This window comes from Canis lupus, chromosome 5 (assembly GCF_003254725.2).
Source record: "Canis lupus dingo isolate Sandy chromosome 5, ASM325472v2, whole genome shotgun sequence".
Lineage (NCBI taxonomy): Eukaryota > Metazoa > Chordata > Mammalia > Carnivora > Canidae > Canis > Canis lupus.
Genome location: NC_064247.1, coordinates 63443438 through 63463571, shown reverse-complemented (window position 1 = coordinate 63463571; position 20134 = coordinate 63443438). Strand labels below are relative to the sequence as shown.

General features: G+C 39.8%; 1 protein-coding gene across 5 annotated transcripts in view; it reads right to left on the bottom strand.

Annotated features, from left to right (window-relative positions):
- UBE4B (ubiquitination factor E4B) overlaps positions 1-20134 on the bottom strand; it is a 124393-nt gene that overhangs the window by 17920 nt on the left and 86339 nt on the right. For all 5 annotated transcript variants that reach the window (XM_049109565.1, XM_025427206.3, XM_025427208.3 and 2 more), the window contains 9 exons: positions 19876-19992; positions 19673-19771; positions 19074-19187; positions 17234-17432; positions 15557-15695; positions 10682-10781; positions 9126-9253; positions 8265-8363; positions 7136-7371 (listed from right to left, as the gene is read on the bottom strand). In XM_049109565.1, the coding sequence (XP_048965522.1) occupies positions 7136-7371; positions 8265-8363; positions 9126-9253; positions 10682-10781; positions 15557-15695; positions 17234-17432; positions 19074-19187; positions 19673-19771; positions 19876-19992 (1231 nt within the window). The remainder of the gene's footprint in view (positions 1-7135; positions 7372-8264; positions 8364-9125; positions 9254-10681; positions 10782-15556; positions 15696-17233; positions 17433-19073; positions 19188-19672; positions 19772-19875; positions 19993-20134) is intronic.

Genomic DNA, 20134 nt, shown 5'->3' with positions numbered 1-20134 from the left:
TGGTGACCTGTGATCAATGATTATGACTTGCCTCAGATGATGGTCAGCATTTTTGGCAGTAAAGTATTTTTATTTATTATTTTTTAAAGATTTTATTTATTTATTCATGAGAGACACACACAGAGAGAGGCAGAGACACAGGCAGAGGGAGAAGCAGGAGTGGGACTGTGGGACTTGATCCCAGACCTCAGGATCAAGCCCTGAGTCAAAGGGCAGATGCTCAACCGCTGAGCCACCCAGGTGTCCCAGCAGTAAAATATTTTTAAATTAAGGTATATACATTGGTTTTTTAGATGTAATGATAATGTATGTTTAACAGAATACAGTATAGTATAAACATAACTTTCATATGCACTTGGAGAGAGGAAAATTCATTTGACTTGCTTTATTCTCATATTTGCTTTTTGCAGTGGTCTGGATCTGAATCTGCAGTATCTCTGAAATATGCCTGTATTATTTTAAGTACTTTTGTATAATTAACATTTCCAAACATGTACCAAAGTAGAGAAAAGTTTAGTAAAATCCAACATACTAAAAAAAAAAAAAACCCAAAAAAAAAACAACAAAAAAAAAACAACAAAAAAAAATCCAACATACTCATCAATCATTTACCAAATACCAACATTCGTGTACTATTAAAATGGAACAAAGATCAAACTTAGGTTATCCAAAAGACAAACAGCTTAAGCATGAGAAATTCCCGAGTTTATAACACATTTTAAAAAGAGGGAAAATTGCCAGGTAAAAACAATAAGGCTCAAGAAAAGATAAAAATGTAAATTAAAATAAGATACTATTTTTTACCTATTAATTTAGCAGATGCTACAAAAATGACAAAACCCGTGTGTGAGAATCTGGGCAAGAGATACCTGCCGACTGCTGGTGGGAATGAACAGTGAGTGACACAACCTCTCAAAGGCAATCAAACAACTGGTATCATAAGCCATCAACGAGCCCATCTCTCTGACCCACCAAGTCTATTCCTGACAACACATGCAGGCAAACTCAATGACTGATTTCCAAGGACACTTTCTACATTACTATTTATATAAGACAAAAGAATATAAAATGCAAATGCCCGAGAGAGAACATGAAAAAATATTTGTGATACAGGAAGTGAAGAACACAGGTTACCAAATGGGGCCAATCATATTTAAAACGCACATACACACACCATATGTATTTATGTTTCTATAAACTGGCTGACAAAATACAGAGCAAAATGTTAATGGATATTCTGATTGCAGAGACTATCGATAACTTTTATTTTCTTCTTGGTATTTTCTATATTTTGCAAAGAACATATTTTTTGCAACAAGAAAGGTTATTTAAAAATAAGAGGAATAAGGTAATTAACACCTATCATACAAAAACCTGAAAGCACTTATGCATATTCATTAGGTCAATCTTTCTTTACAATGAACTAAGTGTCATTTTATTAACTGTATAAAAGTGTGAACTGGGGTGCCTGGGTGGCCCAGTTGGTTGAGCATCCAACGACTCTTGGTTTCAGCTCAGATCGTGATCTCATGGGTGGTGAGACTGAGCCCTGAGTCGGGCTCTGTGCTCAGTGAGGAGTCTGCTTGAAGATTCTTCCCCCTGGCCCTCTCCCTGCTTGTGTGTGCTTTTTCACTCCCTTAAATAAATAGATATATCTTAAAAAAAAAAAAAAAAAAAAAGGTGTGAACTAAAGTGTAGAGAGCTGATTTAAAACAGAGTCTACTTGAGAAAGACACTGGGAGGGCTGATACAGAGCCTCTCCTATCCTCAAAATAGCCCATAATACCTGTACCACATCCTGAGCATAGCAGAAGTCAAGTAATAACTGTTAACTTACTACTTATCAAAACACACCCCTCCCAACATTTAAAAAATGTCATTCCTCACGCTCCCTCAAAACTGTAGCAGCCTGAGTTCTACTTCCTAAGTCCAAGTTCTTAAGAGGCCTGAAATGAACCAAATCCTGGCTGGCCTTGCTACCCCGATGTGCACTGTGCTCCCTAATGCAGGTCATCTTGTTGATTCACTAAGCTGCCCAGGCCTCAGGGCCTTTACACTTGCTGTCCAGGCTGTCTGCCACAGTGTGGCTGAAATCATATGATTCATTCTTTTGTCTCATTTCCAATACTACTCTGAAGTCACCATCTCAGAGACCTTCCCTGACTGCACTTCTTAAAGGAGCATCATCCCCTCCTATCTGAAAGTATCTTATTTATTGGCTCCGTGTGTATCTCCCAACTAGAATGACTGGCTCACGAGAGCAGTGACTTTGACATCTTCACCATTAGGCCTTAGCACCCAAACCAGTGCTGACACACAGTAGGAGCTTTATGTAAAATTAGCAATTGAATCTTTTTTTAATATTTTTAAAAGATTATTTATTTTTATTTATTCATAGAGAGACACACACACACAGAGAGGCAGAGACACAGGCAGAGGGAAAAGCAGGCACCATGCAGAGAGCCTGACGTGGGACTCGATCCAGGGTCTCCAGGATCATGCCCTAGGCTGCAGGTGGCGTTAAACCGCTGCGCCACCGGGGCTGCCCTTAGCAACTGAATCTATTTGGGCTAATGCTGACTCTGCTGATTTGGATCTGCTTGGGGAAGAAAAGTCTGGAAGTAAGTCTTAGTTATCAGTGTTCTTCCAAGTTCTGAGTAGCCAGGTTGGGAGAGTTGGTCCTTAAGGAACTGACTGCTGGTACAAATAAAGCACTTGATTTTGGAACTTAATTTTAATTTTTGAAACACAAAATTGATCTTACGCATTTCCTATGCTAGGACATTCCCTGGGGGTAGAAAAGAGGAGATCCATATGCCCATCTCTAGTTCACATCTGAGAGTCAGGATCTAAGTCAACAGGTTTTATTATGGGGCTGATGCATGAGTTGGGGGCTGCCTGTAGTCCCACGGGAGGGCTCTCTGGGCACTGGTCCTCCAGGACCACCGCAGTTAACAGCGTAGCAGTCAGGAGCACCTGTGCAAAGGTCCGCCTGCTGAGGTTGCTGCTACTCACTAACTGCTGACCTTCAGCAAGCTTCTGAACCTTCCTAAGCTTCGGGTTGCTCATTTGTAAGATATTTATAGCACCCATCTTGACATGGCTGTGCAGATTAAATGAAAGGATTAGTGAGAATTCGATAAGTGGTGGCTATTATTAGCATAGGTATCATCCCTCTAGGACCACAAACATGGTTCAGGGTCAGAGGGCACACCGCTTGGTGGCAAAGGGGAAAAGGACCTCCTGGGATCTTACCAGTGGGGCTCTGCCAGGCCCAGGACTGGTCTCCCAGGAAGAGGCCCACCCCTTTGCATATACCTATACCCCAGCCCCATGCTTTATTCCAAATAAGCCACAGTGACAGGTCCAGGGCACCAACTGAGTATAAAATATATTTAACTAAATATTTTTTGTTTTTAATACTAACAATACAATTTATTGCAGAGTGAGTTCAGATAACTTCTTAAAAAGAAAAAAAAAATAAAACCATGGATAGTTCTACCATTCAAAAATAACCAACTCACTGTTAGTATTTTGGTATATCTTCTTCTACACTGTTTTCTATTGTATAGATGTGTACCAACACGTGGTTATAAAGTACATGTTGTTTCATTACTTGACATTTTCTTTACTATTACTTAACCATTTAATGTAAATAACATATTATTTTCACATCCACTTTATGGATAAACTGTAATTTACTTAATTTATCCACAGCTGGAAGAAATTTAGGCCGTTTTTAGTATTTTCACTACACTGCACTATAAATGATGCTGCTGTGAATATCATTATAAACATGCACTCACATTTATAATTATCCCCACATAATATATTACCAGAAATTAAGCTTACGTGCAAAAGAGTGAGCCGTTTATTTAGCTGCTGTCTCTCAGCCCCCAATCCACTCTTCTATACTTGGCTTTGCAAGGCTGGGGGCAGGGACTCTGCAAGTTGGGTTCGCCAACAGGGGGCGCTGCGGGAGAACTGGAAAACTAAAGGAGAGCAGGCACTTGGCAGTAAGAAGGCTGCTCCTGCCAGCAGTTCTTCCTCCTAGCAGCAGCAATTTCCAGTTTCCAGCTCCATTTCACAGCTGCAGAACTAGCAAGATTGCACCCCCTCAGAGACATGAGCTGGCCAGTGTCCTTCCTCCAAGGTCTAGGTCCAGTTTGGTCCTCATCCTTATTCGAGCTGCTAGATTTTATTAACTGCAGCCTCTTCCCTGGGTTCCCCCAGCTCTGGAGACAGATGATGATTGCTTCCTGAGCCTATAATCTGCCTTATACCAAAGTTCTTATTTGCCTTTCTGTCCTCCGGTATCTACTTGGCCAATTCCTTATACAGTTGATCCTTGAACAACATGGGTCTGAACTGCATGGTTGCACTAACACATTTTTTTCAACAAATATATATACAGGACCGTAAACGCATTTTCTCTACCTTCTTCTTTTTTTTTTTTAAGATTTTATTCATTTGACAGAGACAGCACAAGCAGGAGGAGCAGCAGGGGGAGGGAGAGAAGCAGGCTCCCCGCTGAGCAGGGAGCCTGATGCAGGGCTCAATCCAGGATCCCAGGATCACGACCTGCACCAAAGGCGCCTCTCTTATGATTTTCTTTTTTAAAAAAATATTTTTATTTATTAGAGAGAGATATTGAGAGAGAGAGAGAGAGAAGCAGGCTCCATGCAGGGAGCCTGACTGTGGGACTCGATCCAGGGTCTCCAGGATCACACCCTGGGCTGAAGGTGGTGCTAAACCGCTAAGCCACCAGGGCTGCCCTCCCTTATGATTTTCTTAATAACATTTTCTTTCCTCTAGCTTACTTTCTCATAAGAATACAGTGTATAATACATACAACATACAGATATGTTGACTATTTATACTAGTGATAAAGCTTCTGGTCAACAGTAGGCTGTTAATAATTAAATCTGGGAGAGTAAAATGGTAAAAGTGGATTTTTGGATGCGTGGGGGTGTCTCTAACTTTCCCACGGTGTTCAAAGATGAACCATACTTATATATTTTTTTTTCTTTTTAAAGATTTTATTTATTTATTCATGAGAGACGAAGAGAGAGAGAGAGAGGCAGAGACACAGGCAGAGACACAGGCAGAGACATAGGCAGAGGGAGAAGCAGGCTCCATACAGAGAACCCCATGTGGTACTCCATCCCAGGTCTCCAGGATCATGCCCTGGGCTGAAGGTAAGCACTAAACTTCTGAGCCACCCAGGCTGTCCTACTTATATATTTTTAAAAAATATTTTATTTATTTGAGAGAGAGAGAGTGAGAGAGCACAAGTTGGGAAGGGGGAGGAGCAGAGGGAAAGGGAGAAGCAGGCTCCCTGCTGAGCAGGGAACCCTACGTGGGGCTCAATCCCAGGACCCCGAGATCATGACCCAAGCCGAAGGCAGAGGCTTAAATGACTGAGCCACCTAGGCACCTCAGGTCAACTGTATGTAAACTGTATTAAAATAATGGGTATGTTTCTGGTTTCCTTACTGGACCTTGACTGATACATAGGATATATATACTTTAAGGGCTTTTGGTATAGACTGCCAAATTGCCTTCTAGAAAGGTTTTACCAACTTATATTCTCATAGTTGCATTGCCCTGATTCTGTACACCAGATGAACTAGGCATTTGCAGGTTAGTGTAGTTCTCTACAACTATGTTATTAGCACTGAGTATTCTCATCTTAAAAAATAAATTCACAAATAACAGGTGAAAAGAGGGACATTACTGTTATTTTAAGAAATGCAAAATTATCTTTAAGTAATCCTGATATGTGCAAGACACTGAATGAGGTCCTGTCCTGTACACATGTAACTTATCATTTGTACCTGATTTCTACCAGGGAGAGAGGTCCTCCCCTACCAGGACTAAGGAATGGAAGAGGATTGGGGAGCCAAGAAGAGGCTTTTTACCCTGGAGTGTTCGTTCTGCTGTTTTCAAAGTGAGGATGTTAACAAAACTTTAAAGGACTCGTCTACTTGCTTTAGGTTTAAGAGGATATCAGAAGCCTGGGGAAAAAAAAGAAACTTTTTTTTGTTTTAGGTAATCTCTACACTCAGTGTGGGGCTCCAACTCACAACCCAGAGATCATAAGTCGCATGCTCTATAGTCGGAGCCAGTCAGACACCCCACAGAAACTACTACTGGATGTTACAAAGCAAAGTGACAAAGGAGAAAGGAAGTAGACAGACTGCTGGAACCCTCAGAAGTGAAGACAGAGGTGACAGCACTAGCTCCAAATGAGCAGGAACAATCTTGGTCAACAGGGAAGGGATGTGTCACTGATGGCTGCCACACAGAGGAATCCTCAAACTGCTGTTCTGCAGTGAGCAGCAAACGGCTGCACTCTTGGACAGCCAATGTTTCTTCCCAGAGCATGGTGGGTACATCCTATTAAAGCCTAAAGACACTTACTGGGTGCCCAGAATGTGCTAGGTTCAACAGAAGACAAGACAGATAAGACACACTTCCTTTCCTGTAAAATGTAAAAACTGGAAGGAAATTGTGCATTAGTATGATCCTATGCCTTTGCTACCAGACAGGTCAATAGGTCCCAGGGTAATCAGCTTTATGAAAATACATTTGTAGTTCAAAAGCCACATAAAGCCTAAAAATCTGGAATCCAATTCACCCAGAAGTGGAGGACCTCCTTGCTGAGTGTCTAATGTATTCTCAATCTGTTTAACCAGTGTAACCCAGCACCTAGAACAGTGCCTGGCTATTAGCAGGCACTCAACAAATATGTGTAGATTGAGTGAATGAGAGAAGATTCCCTGATATCCTGATTCCATTGATTTGAGCGGGGTTGAAAATTAAACTTTTTTTTAAAGTTCCTTGTTTTACCCTGTTCTGGAAACTATGAGTTAAATGACAATATTACAAAAGTACCTAAAAGTTTATCTGGCTTACAGTGGATGCTGCTGCATCATAAGCCACTAGTGTGTAGAATGGTCAGTATGATATTTCCACCACTCAGGCAAAAATAAGCCAACAGTACATGCTCTGCCAGCAGTGGGATTAGGAGGTTATACCTGTAAGTGGCCATCAGGATGTTAGCTACCAGATTTAGAGTAATTCCATCCACTGGCTTTAGATGACCTTGCCTACCTAAATACTCAGAACCTACCTGTATAAAACTTCATCAGTGAAGGGACCAACAACTTGGTGGAGAGAGGATGGTTTTCAATCATTTCAAAAAACTTCTGGGTTCGTGGCTGAACAGCTGGGTTGGTCATAAACATGACTTCTACCAGTTTGGCCACCAGATATGGATTTCGGATGTAGTTCTGGTTACACAACATCACAACGAGGAACATCACAATATCCTGAGTACAGGGCTCATACAGCACCTGAGGAGAGTATCTGGAGAGAGGCAAGAAGAGCAAGAAATAAAGCTCTCAGAAACTCTAGCTGGGTGGGTGCTGGGGTCATCAAGCAGGGAAGTGGGGGGCCATAGTTCTAGGAGCCAAGACACTGAATTCTCTTCAACTTGCTGAGTTTCAAATGACTGTTTACTTTAGAACTAGAAAGATTTAAAATCTATTGTGTCTACTGGCTGAGCATGTTATATTAACTTATACTATTTTAGGAAATAAACCAAAGCCATGATTAAATTATGAGGTGAGTCTCATAAAAGATCTTCACTACTGAAAACACTTAAAGATTTTTTTGGTTTAAAGATTTTATTTTTAAGGAATCTCTATACCCAACGTGCAGCTCAGACTCACAACCCCAAGATCAAGAGTCACATGCTCCACTGACTGAGCCAGCCAGGTACCTCTAAAAATTTTTTCTGATAGTTGTTTTAATTAAAAAAAAAAAAAATCTCAAGTGTCAGTTATAAACTCAAACCATTTCTTTGTAAGCTTTCTCCAATGTTATAATTGAGAAAAATTTTAGTACAAAATATAGATGTGGGTATTTCTGGCTTTTGAATGTTCACATAGATATTTATAAACTGTTTGCTCCTTTTGTTTCTCAGAAACATGTACTTGATTATTAGAAATTCAACTCAATTTTCAGAGAGTATATTCTTATCAGCATTGTTAATCCTCCTTCTGTCTTGAAGATATTATTGGAACTGGCTTGGTGCCACAGTTGGATTTATTTTTACAGTCTCCAGGCAGCATTTGGTTACAGCAGTTACATAAAAATTTCAGGCAGAAAATGGAGGGCTTGCAATACAGTTCATAATACGATATACACATTATGTATAAAAACAAATCAGAACCATGGAGTATATCAAAGGCACTTACTGTACAATAAAAAATAAAAATTCAGCAACATCTTCTACATAAAACTCAGGCAATGCTGCAAATACCTTGGGGACATCAGAGTTTAAAGGCAGTGTTATACTGTCAAAGAGAATAAAAGCACAAGTTACAAATCAAAATCACGGCACCTGAAACTATAAGGATTATTACGCGGCTGTTACAAATAAGTATTTTATTGGGGGAAAACCTCTTACAGGCCAGGAGACCAGAATCTGAAATGAACAGGGCAGAATGAAGGCAGTGGATACACTAGGACGTGCAGGAGAGTTTTCTCTTTTTATTTATTTTCTGCTATGGTTAAGGTAATAAAATAAGGACATAGAATGGTGATACTTGGTCACTTTATGCAACTCAAACTGTTTTGAGACAACAGTGCTACATATATACTTTAAAATAATATTTTCTACCCCTGTAGAGGGCCTTTGGCCAACCTCATCAACATCAGGGACCCAGAGATTTTACAGTAACAATTAACCAATAATAATTGGTTGGTATTTTCCTGGAGGACCTTAATCCAGTGCTTAAGAGGACCTAATATCCTATATCTCTTGGTTTTAGTTTCCAATTTATAGATTTCCTTTTCTGTCAATCTCTTGCCAATTTGTAAAAAGGAAGAGGCCAAAATTAAACTAATAGGTGCTAACACTCCCTTCTTATTGTAATTACTGGGAAAACACTTATTAATATTTACTAATTTTGCAACCTATACAAGTACAGTCTAGAAATTGAATAATGGACTTGATAATGTAAGGATTTGGGGTTTTGGCTGTTGACTGCAGGACAGAGAAGACGACACAGCCTAAAAGGGGAGAGAGGAGGTGAAGGGGAAGGTGGTACACTCACTCGGGATAGGCGGGGTCCAGGATGCGGAGCAGCAGCTGGATGAGAAGGCCATAAAAATTCAGACATCTTCTCAGAAAGCTCTCATCAAGTAAACCAGCATCAGCACAGGCCTTGCACCGCACCAATTTCTGTGGAAGGAGGCATGCCCCCACCCACAGATTAGTTGGTAGCCAAGCGCCTGCAACATTGACTGGCCAGGAAATGGGCCAGGAGGTGGAAAGTCAAGGTTCTAAGGCTTTCTTGAGCTTCATCTCTAACTAGCTATAATATGCTGGTCATGGAGCACACAGTAAAGGCTCAAAAAAGTAGTTATTACCATTATATTTAAATAGCTTGACTGGGGGACATGCTTGATTGGGGAGGTGCTTTGATGTCAGAGATGGTTAGTGGAAAGAGGCCAGACAAATCTGCATCTGAATTCCAGGTGATCACTTACAAGCTGCCCCTGGGCAAAAAACACTTGTCCACTGAGGGTCCCACGCCTGCCTCAGAGGACAGCTGTGAGAAGGAAATGCATGCATTGGCACATCAGTTTAAACGTTTCCCTGCTCCTTCCAACATGTCCTGTGGGGTGCTTAAGGGGGTCTACAGACCCCAGAAAAGGGCCCCTGGTTTATTCTTTTTTCTTTTTTTTTTTTTTTTTTTTTAATTTTTTGCCCCCCTGGTTTATTCTGCATTCCAAGCAGGTCTAGTCTATTAGTAAATAAGACATATCTATCTTAACTTGCACCAGAAACAGAAGTTAAAATGTCCACATATCCTCCTACTAATTTTTTTTAAAGATTTTATTTATTTATGAACGACAGAGAGAGAGAGAGAGAGAGGCAGAGGCATAGGCAGAGGGAGGAGAAGCGGGCTCCAAGCAGGGAGCCTGATGTGGGACTCAATCCCGGGACCCCGGGATTATACCCTGAGCAGAAGGCAGACACTCAACCACTGAGCCACTCAGGCATCTCTCCTCCTCCTAATTATCAGAAAATAGAACCAGCTAATATTGTTTTATAATTTGAACAAAAACATATAAAAAATACATAAAATTGCTGTCTACACTCCCTTCCTTGTACAGCCTTTGCCCAGCATCTATCTGCAGCTGTGTCTCACCAGAGTCTACAGTTAGGTTCTGTGCAGTGGATCATTTCTAATGACAAATGAAGATTGAGGGACGAAGGAAGGTAGGGGCGGGGGTCTTCCCACTGCCTCGAGTCCACTTGGTCACATATTGTAAAATGCATGGCTGGCACACTGGCTGGCGCCTGTGCGTTTTCGGTCACGGAGCTGGGAAGATCTTGCACAAGGGTGAGAAAGGCAGGTAATGACAAAACCACAAAGAATTCATGTTGTCACTGGCATAAGCACCTGCAGATTCTGTCCTGATTTAAATACTATATGTAGACCCAGGTGACATTACCAACAAGTTTGAAAGTGCTGTGTTTTATCTTTAGGGGAAAGAACAATGAAGAAAAAGGATGCTACATGGCTCACTCAAGGCACACATTCTGGTAGGACAATTGCTATTATGAGGCTGATTTATAATGACTTCAACTAACTTTACAAACCTTAAGCTGAGTTTTGCAGCGCTTCAGCATTTCACGGTGTCTGGTTGCCAGTGGGGAATCTTTCCATTGACTTTCATTATTTTTCAAATCTTCCACAGTTCTGAAACCAAAGACTGACAGTCAAACACAAGAAGACACACGGATCCATCTTATCTGTTCATTTTGACCATTCTGATGACTCTCTTATACACATTTCCTCCCACATTTTAGCATCTTTAAAGTCACAGTATTTCTTACCATTAATTGGCAGAATTTTTCTTTCTTACTGGTTCCTAATATAATGAGTGTCTTAAAATTGATGGTACTTTAGATTTAATGAAATATAGTAATTTCTTTTGGAAAGAAATTCATCGTTTCCTTATTTCCCTGGGAGGGAGAAAAAGAAGTCCTTCATGAAAATTCAAGGTTTTTCTGCCCGGCCAATTATCCCAAAACCAAAGGCTAGTTCAACAATGGCAGTTCCTTTTCCTCTTCTGCAATCGTTCCACTCCACGTGGAATGCTCTTCTCTGAGATTATCTTTGTAGGTTGCTCCTTTACTTTCTTCAGCTGCCTGCCCAAATATCACCTGCCAGTTAGGCCATACGCTGCATATAAAGACTGGCTGACTTAATGCTATTTCAAATTATCTCTATCAAGACAATGTATAGAAAACTGGAAGTTGGTGAATTTTTTGAAACTACTCTTTCCCAGACTCCCTTGCTGGCGGTGAATCTGCCCATGACCTAGCTTCCATCAAGAGGTAAACCCTCACTGAAGGCAGAAGTGAATCCTGGGGAGTAGCAGCCACACAGTTTTTCTGGAGCACAGTGGTGGTGGAATTGTGCCTCAAACAATAACAGAGGCTCTACCATCAGTATGAACTCTGGTCAGGTTCAAAGGAGAACTCCAGGTACAGACTTCACTTTCATAAACTGATGATCTGACAGAATGACTGCAGCCACTGAGACTGCCAAGTGGTGCGTATCTATGCAGCAAATGGGGAGGAGATGGCACTGGTAGGTGCTCTGAAGCACTGTGGGATGGCAGACTGGCTTGACAGCCTGCCTCTAGGGAGCCACATGGAACAGGTAGTGGAACAATGAGGAAAAGTGCAAGGCAACCTTGTCCGGCTTCCAACTGGGTGGTCATGACAACAAGTGTGGCGACAAATTTGTTTTTTCAAACTGCTGTAGATTTCAGAGCACCTGCAATTATTACTTCCCTCCCACATTCTTGTTCCTTACCATGGAAGTTAACAGATCTATAGGTTTTATGGGCTGGGACTTGAACATCTTTGGGACATTGTTATTCTACCTACCACAATTGTAGTGGCAGAATGTGGGTGTGTATGTGGAATGGATCCTGGGGATGCCTGATCAGCAAGAGTGAAACATGTGAACATCCTTCTACGTAGGACTAAATTCATCGACACGGTTTTATCTACCAGAGATCCTGGATTTAAGATTATCATGACTAGCTGAGAGGGGTTTTAAATGTGTGCCCAGCTAGTGGACTCAAACTGGGAATTGACAGTGACCTACGCTGAGTGAAGCTGAGCTACCTGGTATCCCTTGACATAATTTAGACGAAGGAATCTAAAGTTTAAGAAACTGAGATATTAATATTAATACACCATGTGTGATTGGCTCAATCTCTCTTCCCAAAACACACCCTCTCGCCTCCCATATCCTAGAGGAAGTGTCTCATATCACAGCACGGGAAAATACACAGGTGAGGGGAATATCGACATCTTTGCAAAGCACAATAGTGATTGTCCACAGTGGGTTGGGAGTGAAAGCAGTCAATGGTACCATTGAAATGGATCATCCAAAGGCAGTAAAAGAGATGGGATCCCAGGGCTCCAAGATGAAGAAACAGACAAATTCACAATCAGTTTGAAATTATATAAGCCTTTCTCAACAAATGATATTATAAGCTGATAAAATCAGCAGATAGAAGAAAAATTTGAATAAAGGATTAACAAACCGATTAGATATGACCTAGCCAACAAATATGAGACTGTGTAATAAGCCACACAGAAAGCATAATCTTTTCAGGTCTATATGGAACATTTACTCATGTACATGTTAGGCTATAAAGCATATTTCTTTTTTTTTTTTAAAGATTTTATTTATTTATTCATGAGAGACACACACAGAGAGAGAGAGAGAGAGAGAGAGAGAGGCAGAGACACAGGCAGAGGGAGAAGCAGGCTCCATTCAGGGAGCCTGATGTGGAACTTGATCCTGGGTCTCCAGGATCAGGCCCTGGACTGAAGGCGGCGCTAAACCACTGAGCCACCCAGGCTGCCCTAAAGCATACTTCAATAAAGTTCAAAGTATATAAATCAGAACACGTCCTCTGACCACAATGTAATTTAGCTAGAAATCAATAACAAAAGATAGACAAATCCCCCAAGAATCCAGAATTTTAACAATATATTTTTCAATAACCCACAGGTCAAATAAATAATAAAAATTAGAAAATATTTTGAACTGAACAGTAAAATATGACATACCACAATGAGGGATGGAGCTAAAACCACGCTTTGAGGGAAAGAAACAACTTAAATGCATATACGAGGGCTGAAGATGAATGATGTAAGGTACCAGTCTTAAGAGGCAATAGAAGTATCAACAAAAAAGCAAATCTAAACTAAAAGAAAGCAGAAGGAAATAATGAAGATCCTATAGACATTAAAATGATGAAGATATTATGAACAAATTTAGGCCTAGAAATTTTGAAACTGTAGATGTCACAGAAATATTGACACAAGATGAAATAAAACTGTAAACAGTCATATATCTAATAACTGAATGAAACACAATTAAAAACTTTCCCATAAAAGAAAACCCAGCCTAGGCAGCTTCATCAGTGAATGTTTCTAAACATTTAAGAAAGAAGTAACATAACTGCTATATAATAAACTCTTCCAAAGAACATAAAAAGAGAATACTACTCAACTCATTCTATATGGCAAGCATGATATTGATACCAAAATCTTCTTTTTTTTTTAAGATTTTATTTATTCATGAGAGATGCAGAGAGAGGCAGAGACACAGGCAGAGGGAGAAACAGGCTCCATGCAGGGAGCCCAACGCAGGACACTATCCCAGGACTGCAGGATCATGACCTGAGCCAAAGGCAGATGCCCAACCACTGAGCCACCCAGGCATCCCAATACCAAAATCTAAAGAAGACTTAACAAAAAATGAAAAGTATAGGTCAATCTTTCTTTCTTTTTTTTTTATTTTTTTTTAAGATTTTATTTATTTATTCATAGAGATGGAGAGACAAAGAGAGAGAGAGAGAGAGAGAGAGAGAGAGACGGGCAGAGACATAGGCAGAGGGAGAAGCAGGCTCCATGCAGAGAGCCTGACGTGGGACTCGATCCCAGGTCTCCAGGATCATGCCCTCAGGTGCAGGCAGCGCTAAACCGCTGCGCCACCAGGGTTGCCCTAGGTCAATCTTTCTTTTGAACACAGACTCAAAAATCCTAAGCAGAATATTAGCAAACTAAATATCCAAGGAGTCACAAAAGCAATAATATAAAAGCTGAATTCATTTCAGGAATGAGAAGCTGGTTTACTATCAGAAAATTAGTTGATACAATTCAACCACATTAACAGAATAGAGAAAAAATTTTCTGATCTCTTAACAGCTATAGAAGTATTTTAAAATTCAACTTCTGTTAGGAATAAAACACTTTTAGAATACTAGAAATAAAAAAAAAATACTAGAGGGATCCCTGGGTGGTGCAGCAGTTTAGCGCCTGCCTTTGGCCCAGGGCATGATCCTGGAGACCTGGGATCGAATCCCACGTCGGGCTCCCGGTGCATGGAGCCTGCTTCTCCCTCTGCCTATGTCTCTGCCTCTCTCTCTCTCTCTCTCTGTGACTATCATAAATAAAAAAAAAAAAAAAGAAAATTAAAATTAAAAAAAGTAAAAATAAAAATACTAGAAATAATGGGAAATGTTCTTCATCTGGCAATAGAGGATATACAAAAAAACTTTCCTCTATTAAATTAGAACAACAGAAAAATTTCAAGAAAGTTGCCTCTATTCAAGATTGTACCAGAAATTATAGCCAGTATACTAAGGCACAGAAAAAAAGTGTAAGAAAGAAAACTGGCATCATTTGAAACAACACAAATATATGTAGGAAGAAAATCTTAAAGTATCTACAGAGTAAGCATCAGCACTAACAGGTGACTATCAGGACAGATATACAGAGATAGAGTTACAGATGTAGATATGACATACTTTTTCTCACAGCCAGATGTGTACATAGGCCCTGGACCAAATGCAGTGGCTACACTATTATTATTCCAGAGGACCTATTCAGAATGTGTTTGCTTCCTTCCTGTTCCTGTGATTTGTATATTTGGAGGCGTTGGTACATGGGGGAAAATGCTTAGATTAAGAAACACGATGGTGCTAATGAATTGGAAACTGAGGCTACTATCTGGCCATTCTGGGTTCCTTACGCTATAGGACAACATGCAAAAAAGGCAATTACATGATGGCAGGAGTAAATTATCTCATTCATTAAGGGAGACTAGAGTTACTGTTTCAGAATCCAGGGAAGAAGGAGTATAGGTCTTAGAATCCAGGAGATCCTTTAAAGGGCCTCCTGGTCAACACCATGCTCAGTTAATGGAAGCCTAGTAACCACATTCCAAGTGTTGAGAACTCTTAGAAATCAAGGTTGGGTCACTCTGCCACCTAAAGAACTCTGGTCGACTGAGGACCATGGATGTGGAAGTAGAAGCAGATGTTGCACTGCAATCTATGTACTCCCCACATTCAAATCTACTGGTCACAATGGAACTGCTTGCTTTGTGAGAGCAGGTGGTTCCTCAGGCAACCCCAGGACATGGACTCAGGTACATACCTATTGAGCTCCCGGATGGCCCGCAGTCTACGGATATAGCGACGGCAGCTTGGCAGAATGGAGAGGTGGTGGGCATGCAGGGTAAGAAAAAAGCATTCTGTAGGAAATTTCGGCTCAGAAAATGGAGGCTGGTCTCCATCTAGGAAAAATAACATAAAATAAATAAATAAATAAATAAATAAATAAATAAATAAATAAATATTAACATAACTCCCTAAATATCTTATCACTTTGTTTCTGGATTATCTATTTATTTATTTAAAGATTTTATTTTTAAGTAATCTCTACACCCAATGTGGGGCTCGAATTCACAACCCTGAGATCAAGAGTTGCAGGCTCCACCACTAAGCCAGCCAGGTACCCCTGTTTTTGGATTATTTACAGATATACAATAGTAATCTGAATTCCCTTCAATTTGTATCTAATTCCTATTAGTATGTATATTTTTCAACAAGTATATTTTATTTTCTATGATATGCACTGCTTTCATTTTTTCCCAAAAGAAAAAAAACTGTCTTTTGGTAGAATTTAGTTTGGGCCTTATACATTTATTAAAGTTTTACATTTTGAAAAACACGATTCTATTAAACATATGACACATATTTTGCCCCATTTTTAAATTTTACATATTCATTTTGTCTCCCTCTACAAAAAACATTTATCTATTAAGATACTGTATATACATATTGTCTGATGATATGCTTCATTTCCTAAATCATTATAAATTTATTTCCCTCATGGCTGAGTCAAATCCTCTATTTGGTGTTTTCATGTTTTATTATTTTATATATATACACATATGTACATAAAATAAAGTATGTATATAAAATAAAGCATATATGTGTATATACATGTGTATACATATATACATATATGTATATACACACATATACATAAAAATATGTGTATACATGTGTATATATACACACATGTATATACACACACACATATATATTTTTAAATGTTTAACCCATTGATTCTTCTGGAATTTACTAGTCCATGATATGATTCCAAGATGATATCAGGGGCTACCTATTCAAATGACACTAATCAAATACTAACTTTATTGTTCATCAGCTACTTACTTCTTATTATAGTTTACATGTTTTTCTGTAATATATGCACCCATCTGATCATGATGCTGCCTGGTAAGCATGGAATCTCTATCCTATTCCATGAATGACTTTATAATATTTAAAAAATAAACACCATAGGGTTTTGATGTCTGTCATTAACATGCTTTATAACACAGAAAGGAAAAAGTTCAACAATTGTAATACCTTTAAAAGATTCATATTTTAATATGAACAAATTCATCAAGATCTATGCAATATTTTATGAGAAGTTTAATTGGTATATATAAAATCTTTATCATAATTAAGTCTCTGCTATTATTTTTATTATATTTCTTTTTCTTTCTTTCTTTTTTTGTTTTACTCTGAATAGTAGTATTTCTTTCTACTTGTTCTATGTATCCATTTGACTTTGGCTAAGCCAAATAAGAACTTTTTTATTGCATTAATTTTTATTGTGTGTCTCTGGCTCATAAATTCATTTTCTGAAGAGAAAATAATAATTTGTGAGGAATCATTAGCATCCAAATAAAATAAGTTTACAAAAAGTTTTTAAATAAAAGGGCAGCATTTTAATGACCTCACAATGAGCAATGTCACTCACAAAGTTCAGCCAGCCAGTCATTCACATCCTCCATTGTAGCATTCACTCTCGTCTCGTCATTAGGAAGAGTAATCCGACACCTTGGGTGGAATATATACGTGGGATCCACCGTCTCTAACTTGATCTTTGTACTTAGCTGCTGCAGCACCCAAAGGAAATTCAGCATGAATCCATCTGTAGATACCAATCTATCATCTGTCTGTGGATTATGAAAAAAAGATATTTAGAATAATGATTTAAATGGAAATTTTGGCACAATTTTATAAAAAAGGAGACCAGATATTCATCCCAAAGTTGGTGAGAGGACATATATGGTCACTGTTATTCTCCCAGCAGGTGCCCTCTCATGGAGTAGAAATCCTCTGTGAAGCATTTAATATGTTTACTGAATCTCTGGAAAGACCTTGGAAGTCTGTGATACTGTTAATTTTACAGAGGGAGAAACTAAGGCTCAGAGAGTTAAATGATTCGCCCAAGATCTTCAAAATTAACTAAGCAGAAACACAGTAAATGTTGCTTCCTTTCTCTTCTTTATTTCCCATCAAGAACATCAAAACCCTAGTTTCACTCAGCACCACTACCAGTTTTTCTGGTCCACATCATTAATGAAGTCCTATATTAATAACATAACAATTATAATGATGGTAGTTACCATTAGTTGTGTGTCCATGGTGCACCAGGCACTGTTCAACAGCATTATGGATAGTAAACCTAGAGTTAGGTACCATTATCACCCCCATTTAGCATGTAGGAAACTGAGGCACAAATAAATGTCTATGGTCCCACTATCGGGAAATGGTAGCTGGGGCCAGCAGGAAACCCAGGTGATCTCTTCTCTATACCTTTCTTCTTTTTCTGAGTAGAAATGTCACATCATTCACCATTACTTTTTAGTAACATAGGAAAGATTCCCTTTTAACTTCTCTGCGCTTGCAAAGTAAGTCCAGGCGATTGTTCCTCACCAGATCTGATACACTTTTAACCTTGTAACTGGTCTCCTCAGGTCTGCTTCTGACCCTCCTCCCACCTTAGTCCATTCTCCACACAACACATTTGGTGGTTTCCTTGCTGCAAAACCCCTCAGTGGCTTCTCATTACAGTTCTCAGCACGTCAGCCCCCACCTGATGAAGCCACTGCCTGCCCCATTAGCCCATGACTCACCACTCTCCCTCCTGTATATTACCCTCCAGCCACTGAAGTCTGCGTGTGGGGTTTGTTCCAAAGCTAGATCATTCTCACCTTGGTGCCTTACATGTGTCTAGAAAACTCTTCCCAGCCTTGTAATGGCTGACTTTCACATCAGCAGGTCTCTGATCAAACATCACCTCTTTAAAGGCATCTTCCCTACCACTTGATCAAAAATCACTCCTGTACCTTCCTTCTGGTACTTCCATGGTCATTCTCGAGTCCTCTACCTTGCTTTATTTGCTTCACAGACTTTTACAACTGCCTGAAATAATATATTTATTTAAGATTTTATTTATTTGACAGAGAGGGAGAAAGAGCACAAGCAGGGGGAGCAGAAGAGGGAGAGGAAGAAGCAGGCTCCCCGCCAAGAAGGGAGTCTAATGCGGGGCTCAATCCCAGGACCCTGGGATTGTGACCAGAGCCAAACGCAGAAGCTTAACTGCCTGAGCCACCCAGGTGCCCTTGAAATAATATATTTATACGTCTACTCATTTAGCCTTTGGAACATAGGTGGTACAGAGGTAGGAAGTCCTATCCTGCTCAATATATAATGTCTCCATTTCCTAGAACAATACCTGGTTGGTACCGAGTAAGTACAAGTTAGATGAATGAATTTAGTGAATCAGTAAAAGAAGTCTTTTGGAATCCTACCTGCATCTGTGCTTTCTTCATATTGGCATTGACGACAGCTGCCATGTAACCAAGAGCGGCCTCACGGGTCTCACCGTTTAACAGAATACTATGCAGAATCTTGAAAAGCTCTTGCTGGAATTTATTTTAGAAAAAAAGAAAAAAAAAATTAAGACTCAATTTTAAAAACTATTCCTTTTGACTTCAAGAACAGTGAGGCTTCTTCCCCCCCTTCTCTCTGGAGTGGGGGAGGCAGGTAGTTATAGTTTTAATAAAATGGCCCTTGCTATGGTCTTTTCAGGACAGGCTCAAAATTACCTTAACTACACGTCATTTGTCCATAATTTTGCTGCTGAAAGTCTCAGGACTTAAGACTATCAATCTATACTTGGGACACATGAGTCATCAAGGAGTATGTGCAAACTAACAGCACTCACTCACTCTTAGGTTTTACAAGCCTATGAGAGAGAGAGGATAGAGACAGAGCATGGCCACTAGCCTCAAAACCAGTGCCCAGTGATACCACATAGTACTGTTGTGGCAGGTATTACTCAAGACACAGGTTATATATATACAACTCTCTGTTACTTGTCCTTTGAATTCATTTACCAAACACCTACCCTTCCCAGCTCCAAGTAATGCTGCAGTGATTGGCTGACCACGCGAGTGTTTTCCAGGGTAATGGCAGGCCCTGAGAAATATTTTTCAACCACTTTAGCCTGGAAAGAGAAGGGGAAAATTCCATTGATATATGATTATGATGTTTGTTTGGGAAGGAATCTGAACATAAGAGCAGCAAAGTCCAAGTGGCCACTGTACTTACGTCATCTTCCGCAAAGACTGAGAAGCTAAAGAAAGCTCCCAAATAAGAGAGTCTCTGCAGCTCCCGCCCAGAGCCAGGGCTTAAGGATTTCGGCAACCACAAGGGCAAAGAAGCCACCTGCGCAAAAAATAGAAGAAGCGAGTCAAACTACTAAGCCGGCAAGTGAGGGAAAAATGTCATGAACAGAGTTCTCAACAGCCAACCTGTTCAGCTGGTTCTCAGCCATCAGTACAATGGCTGATGGTTAACACAAAAACCC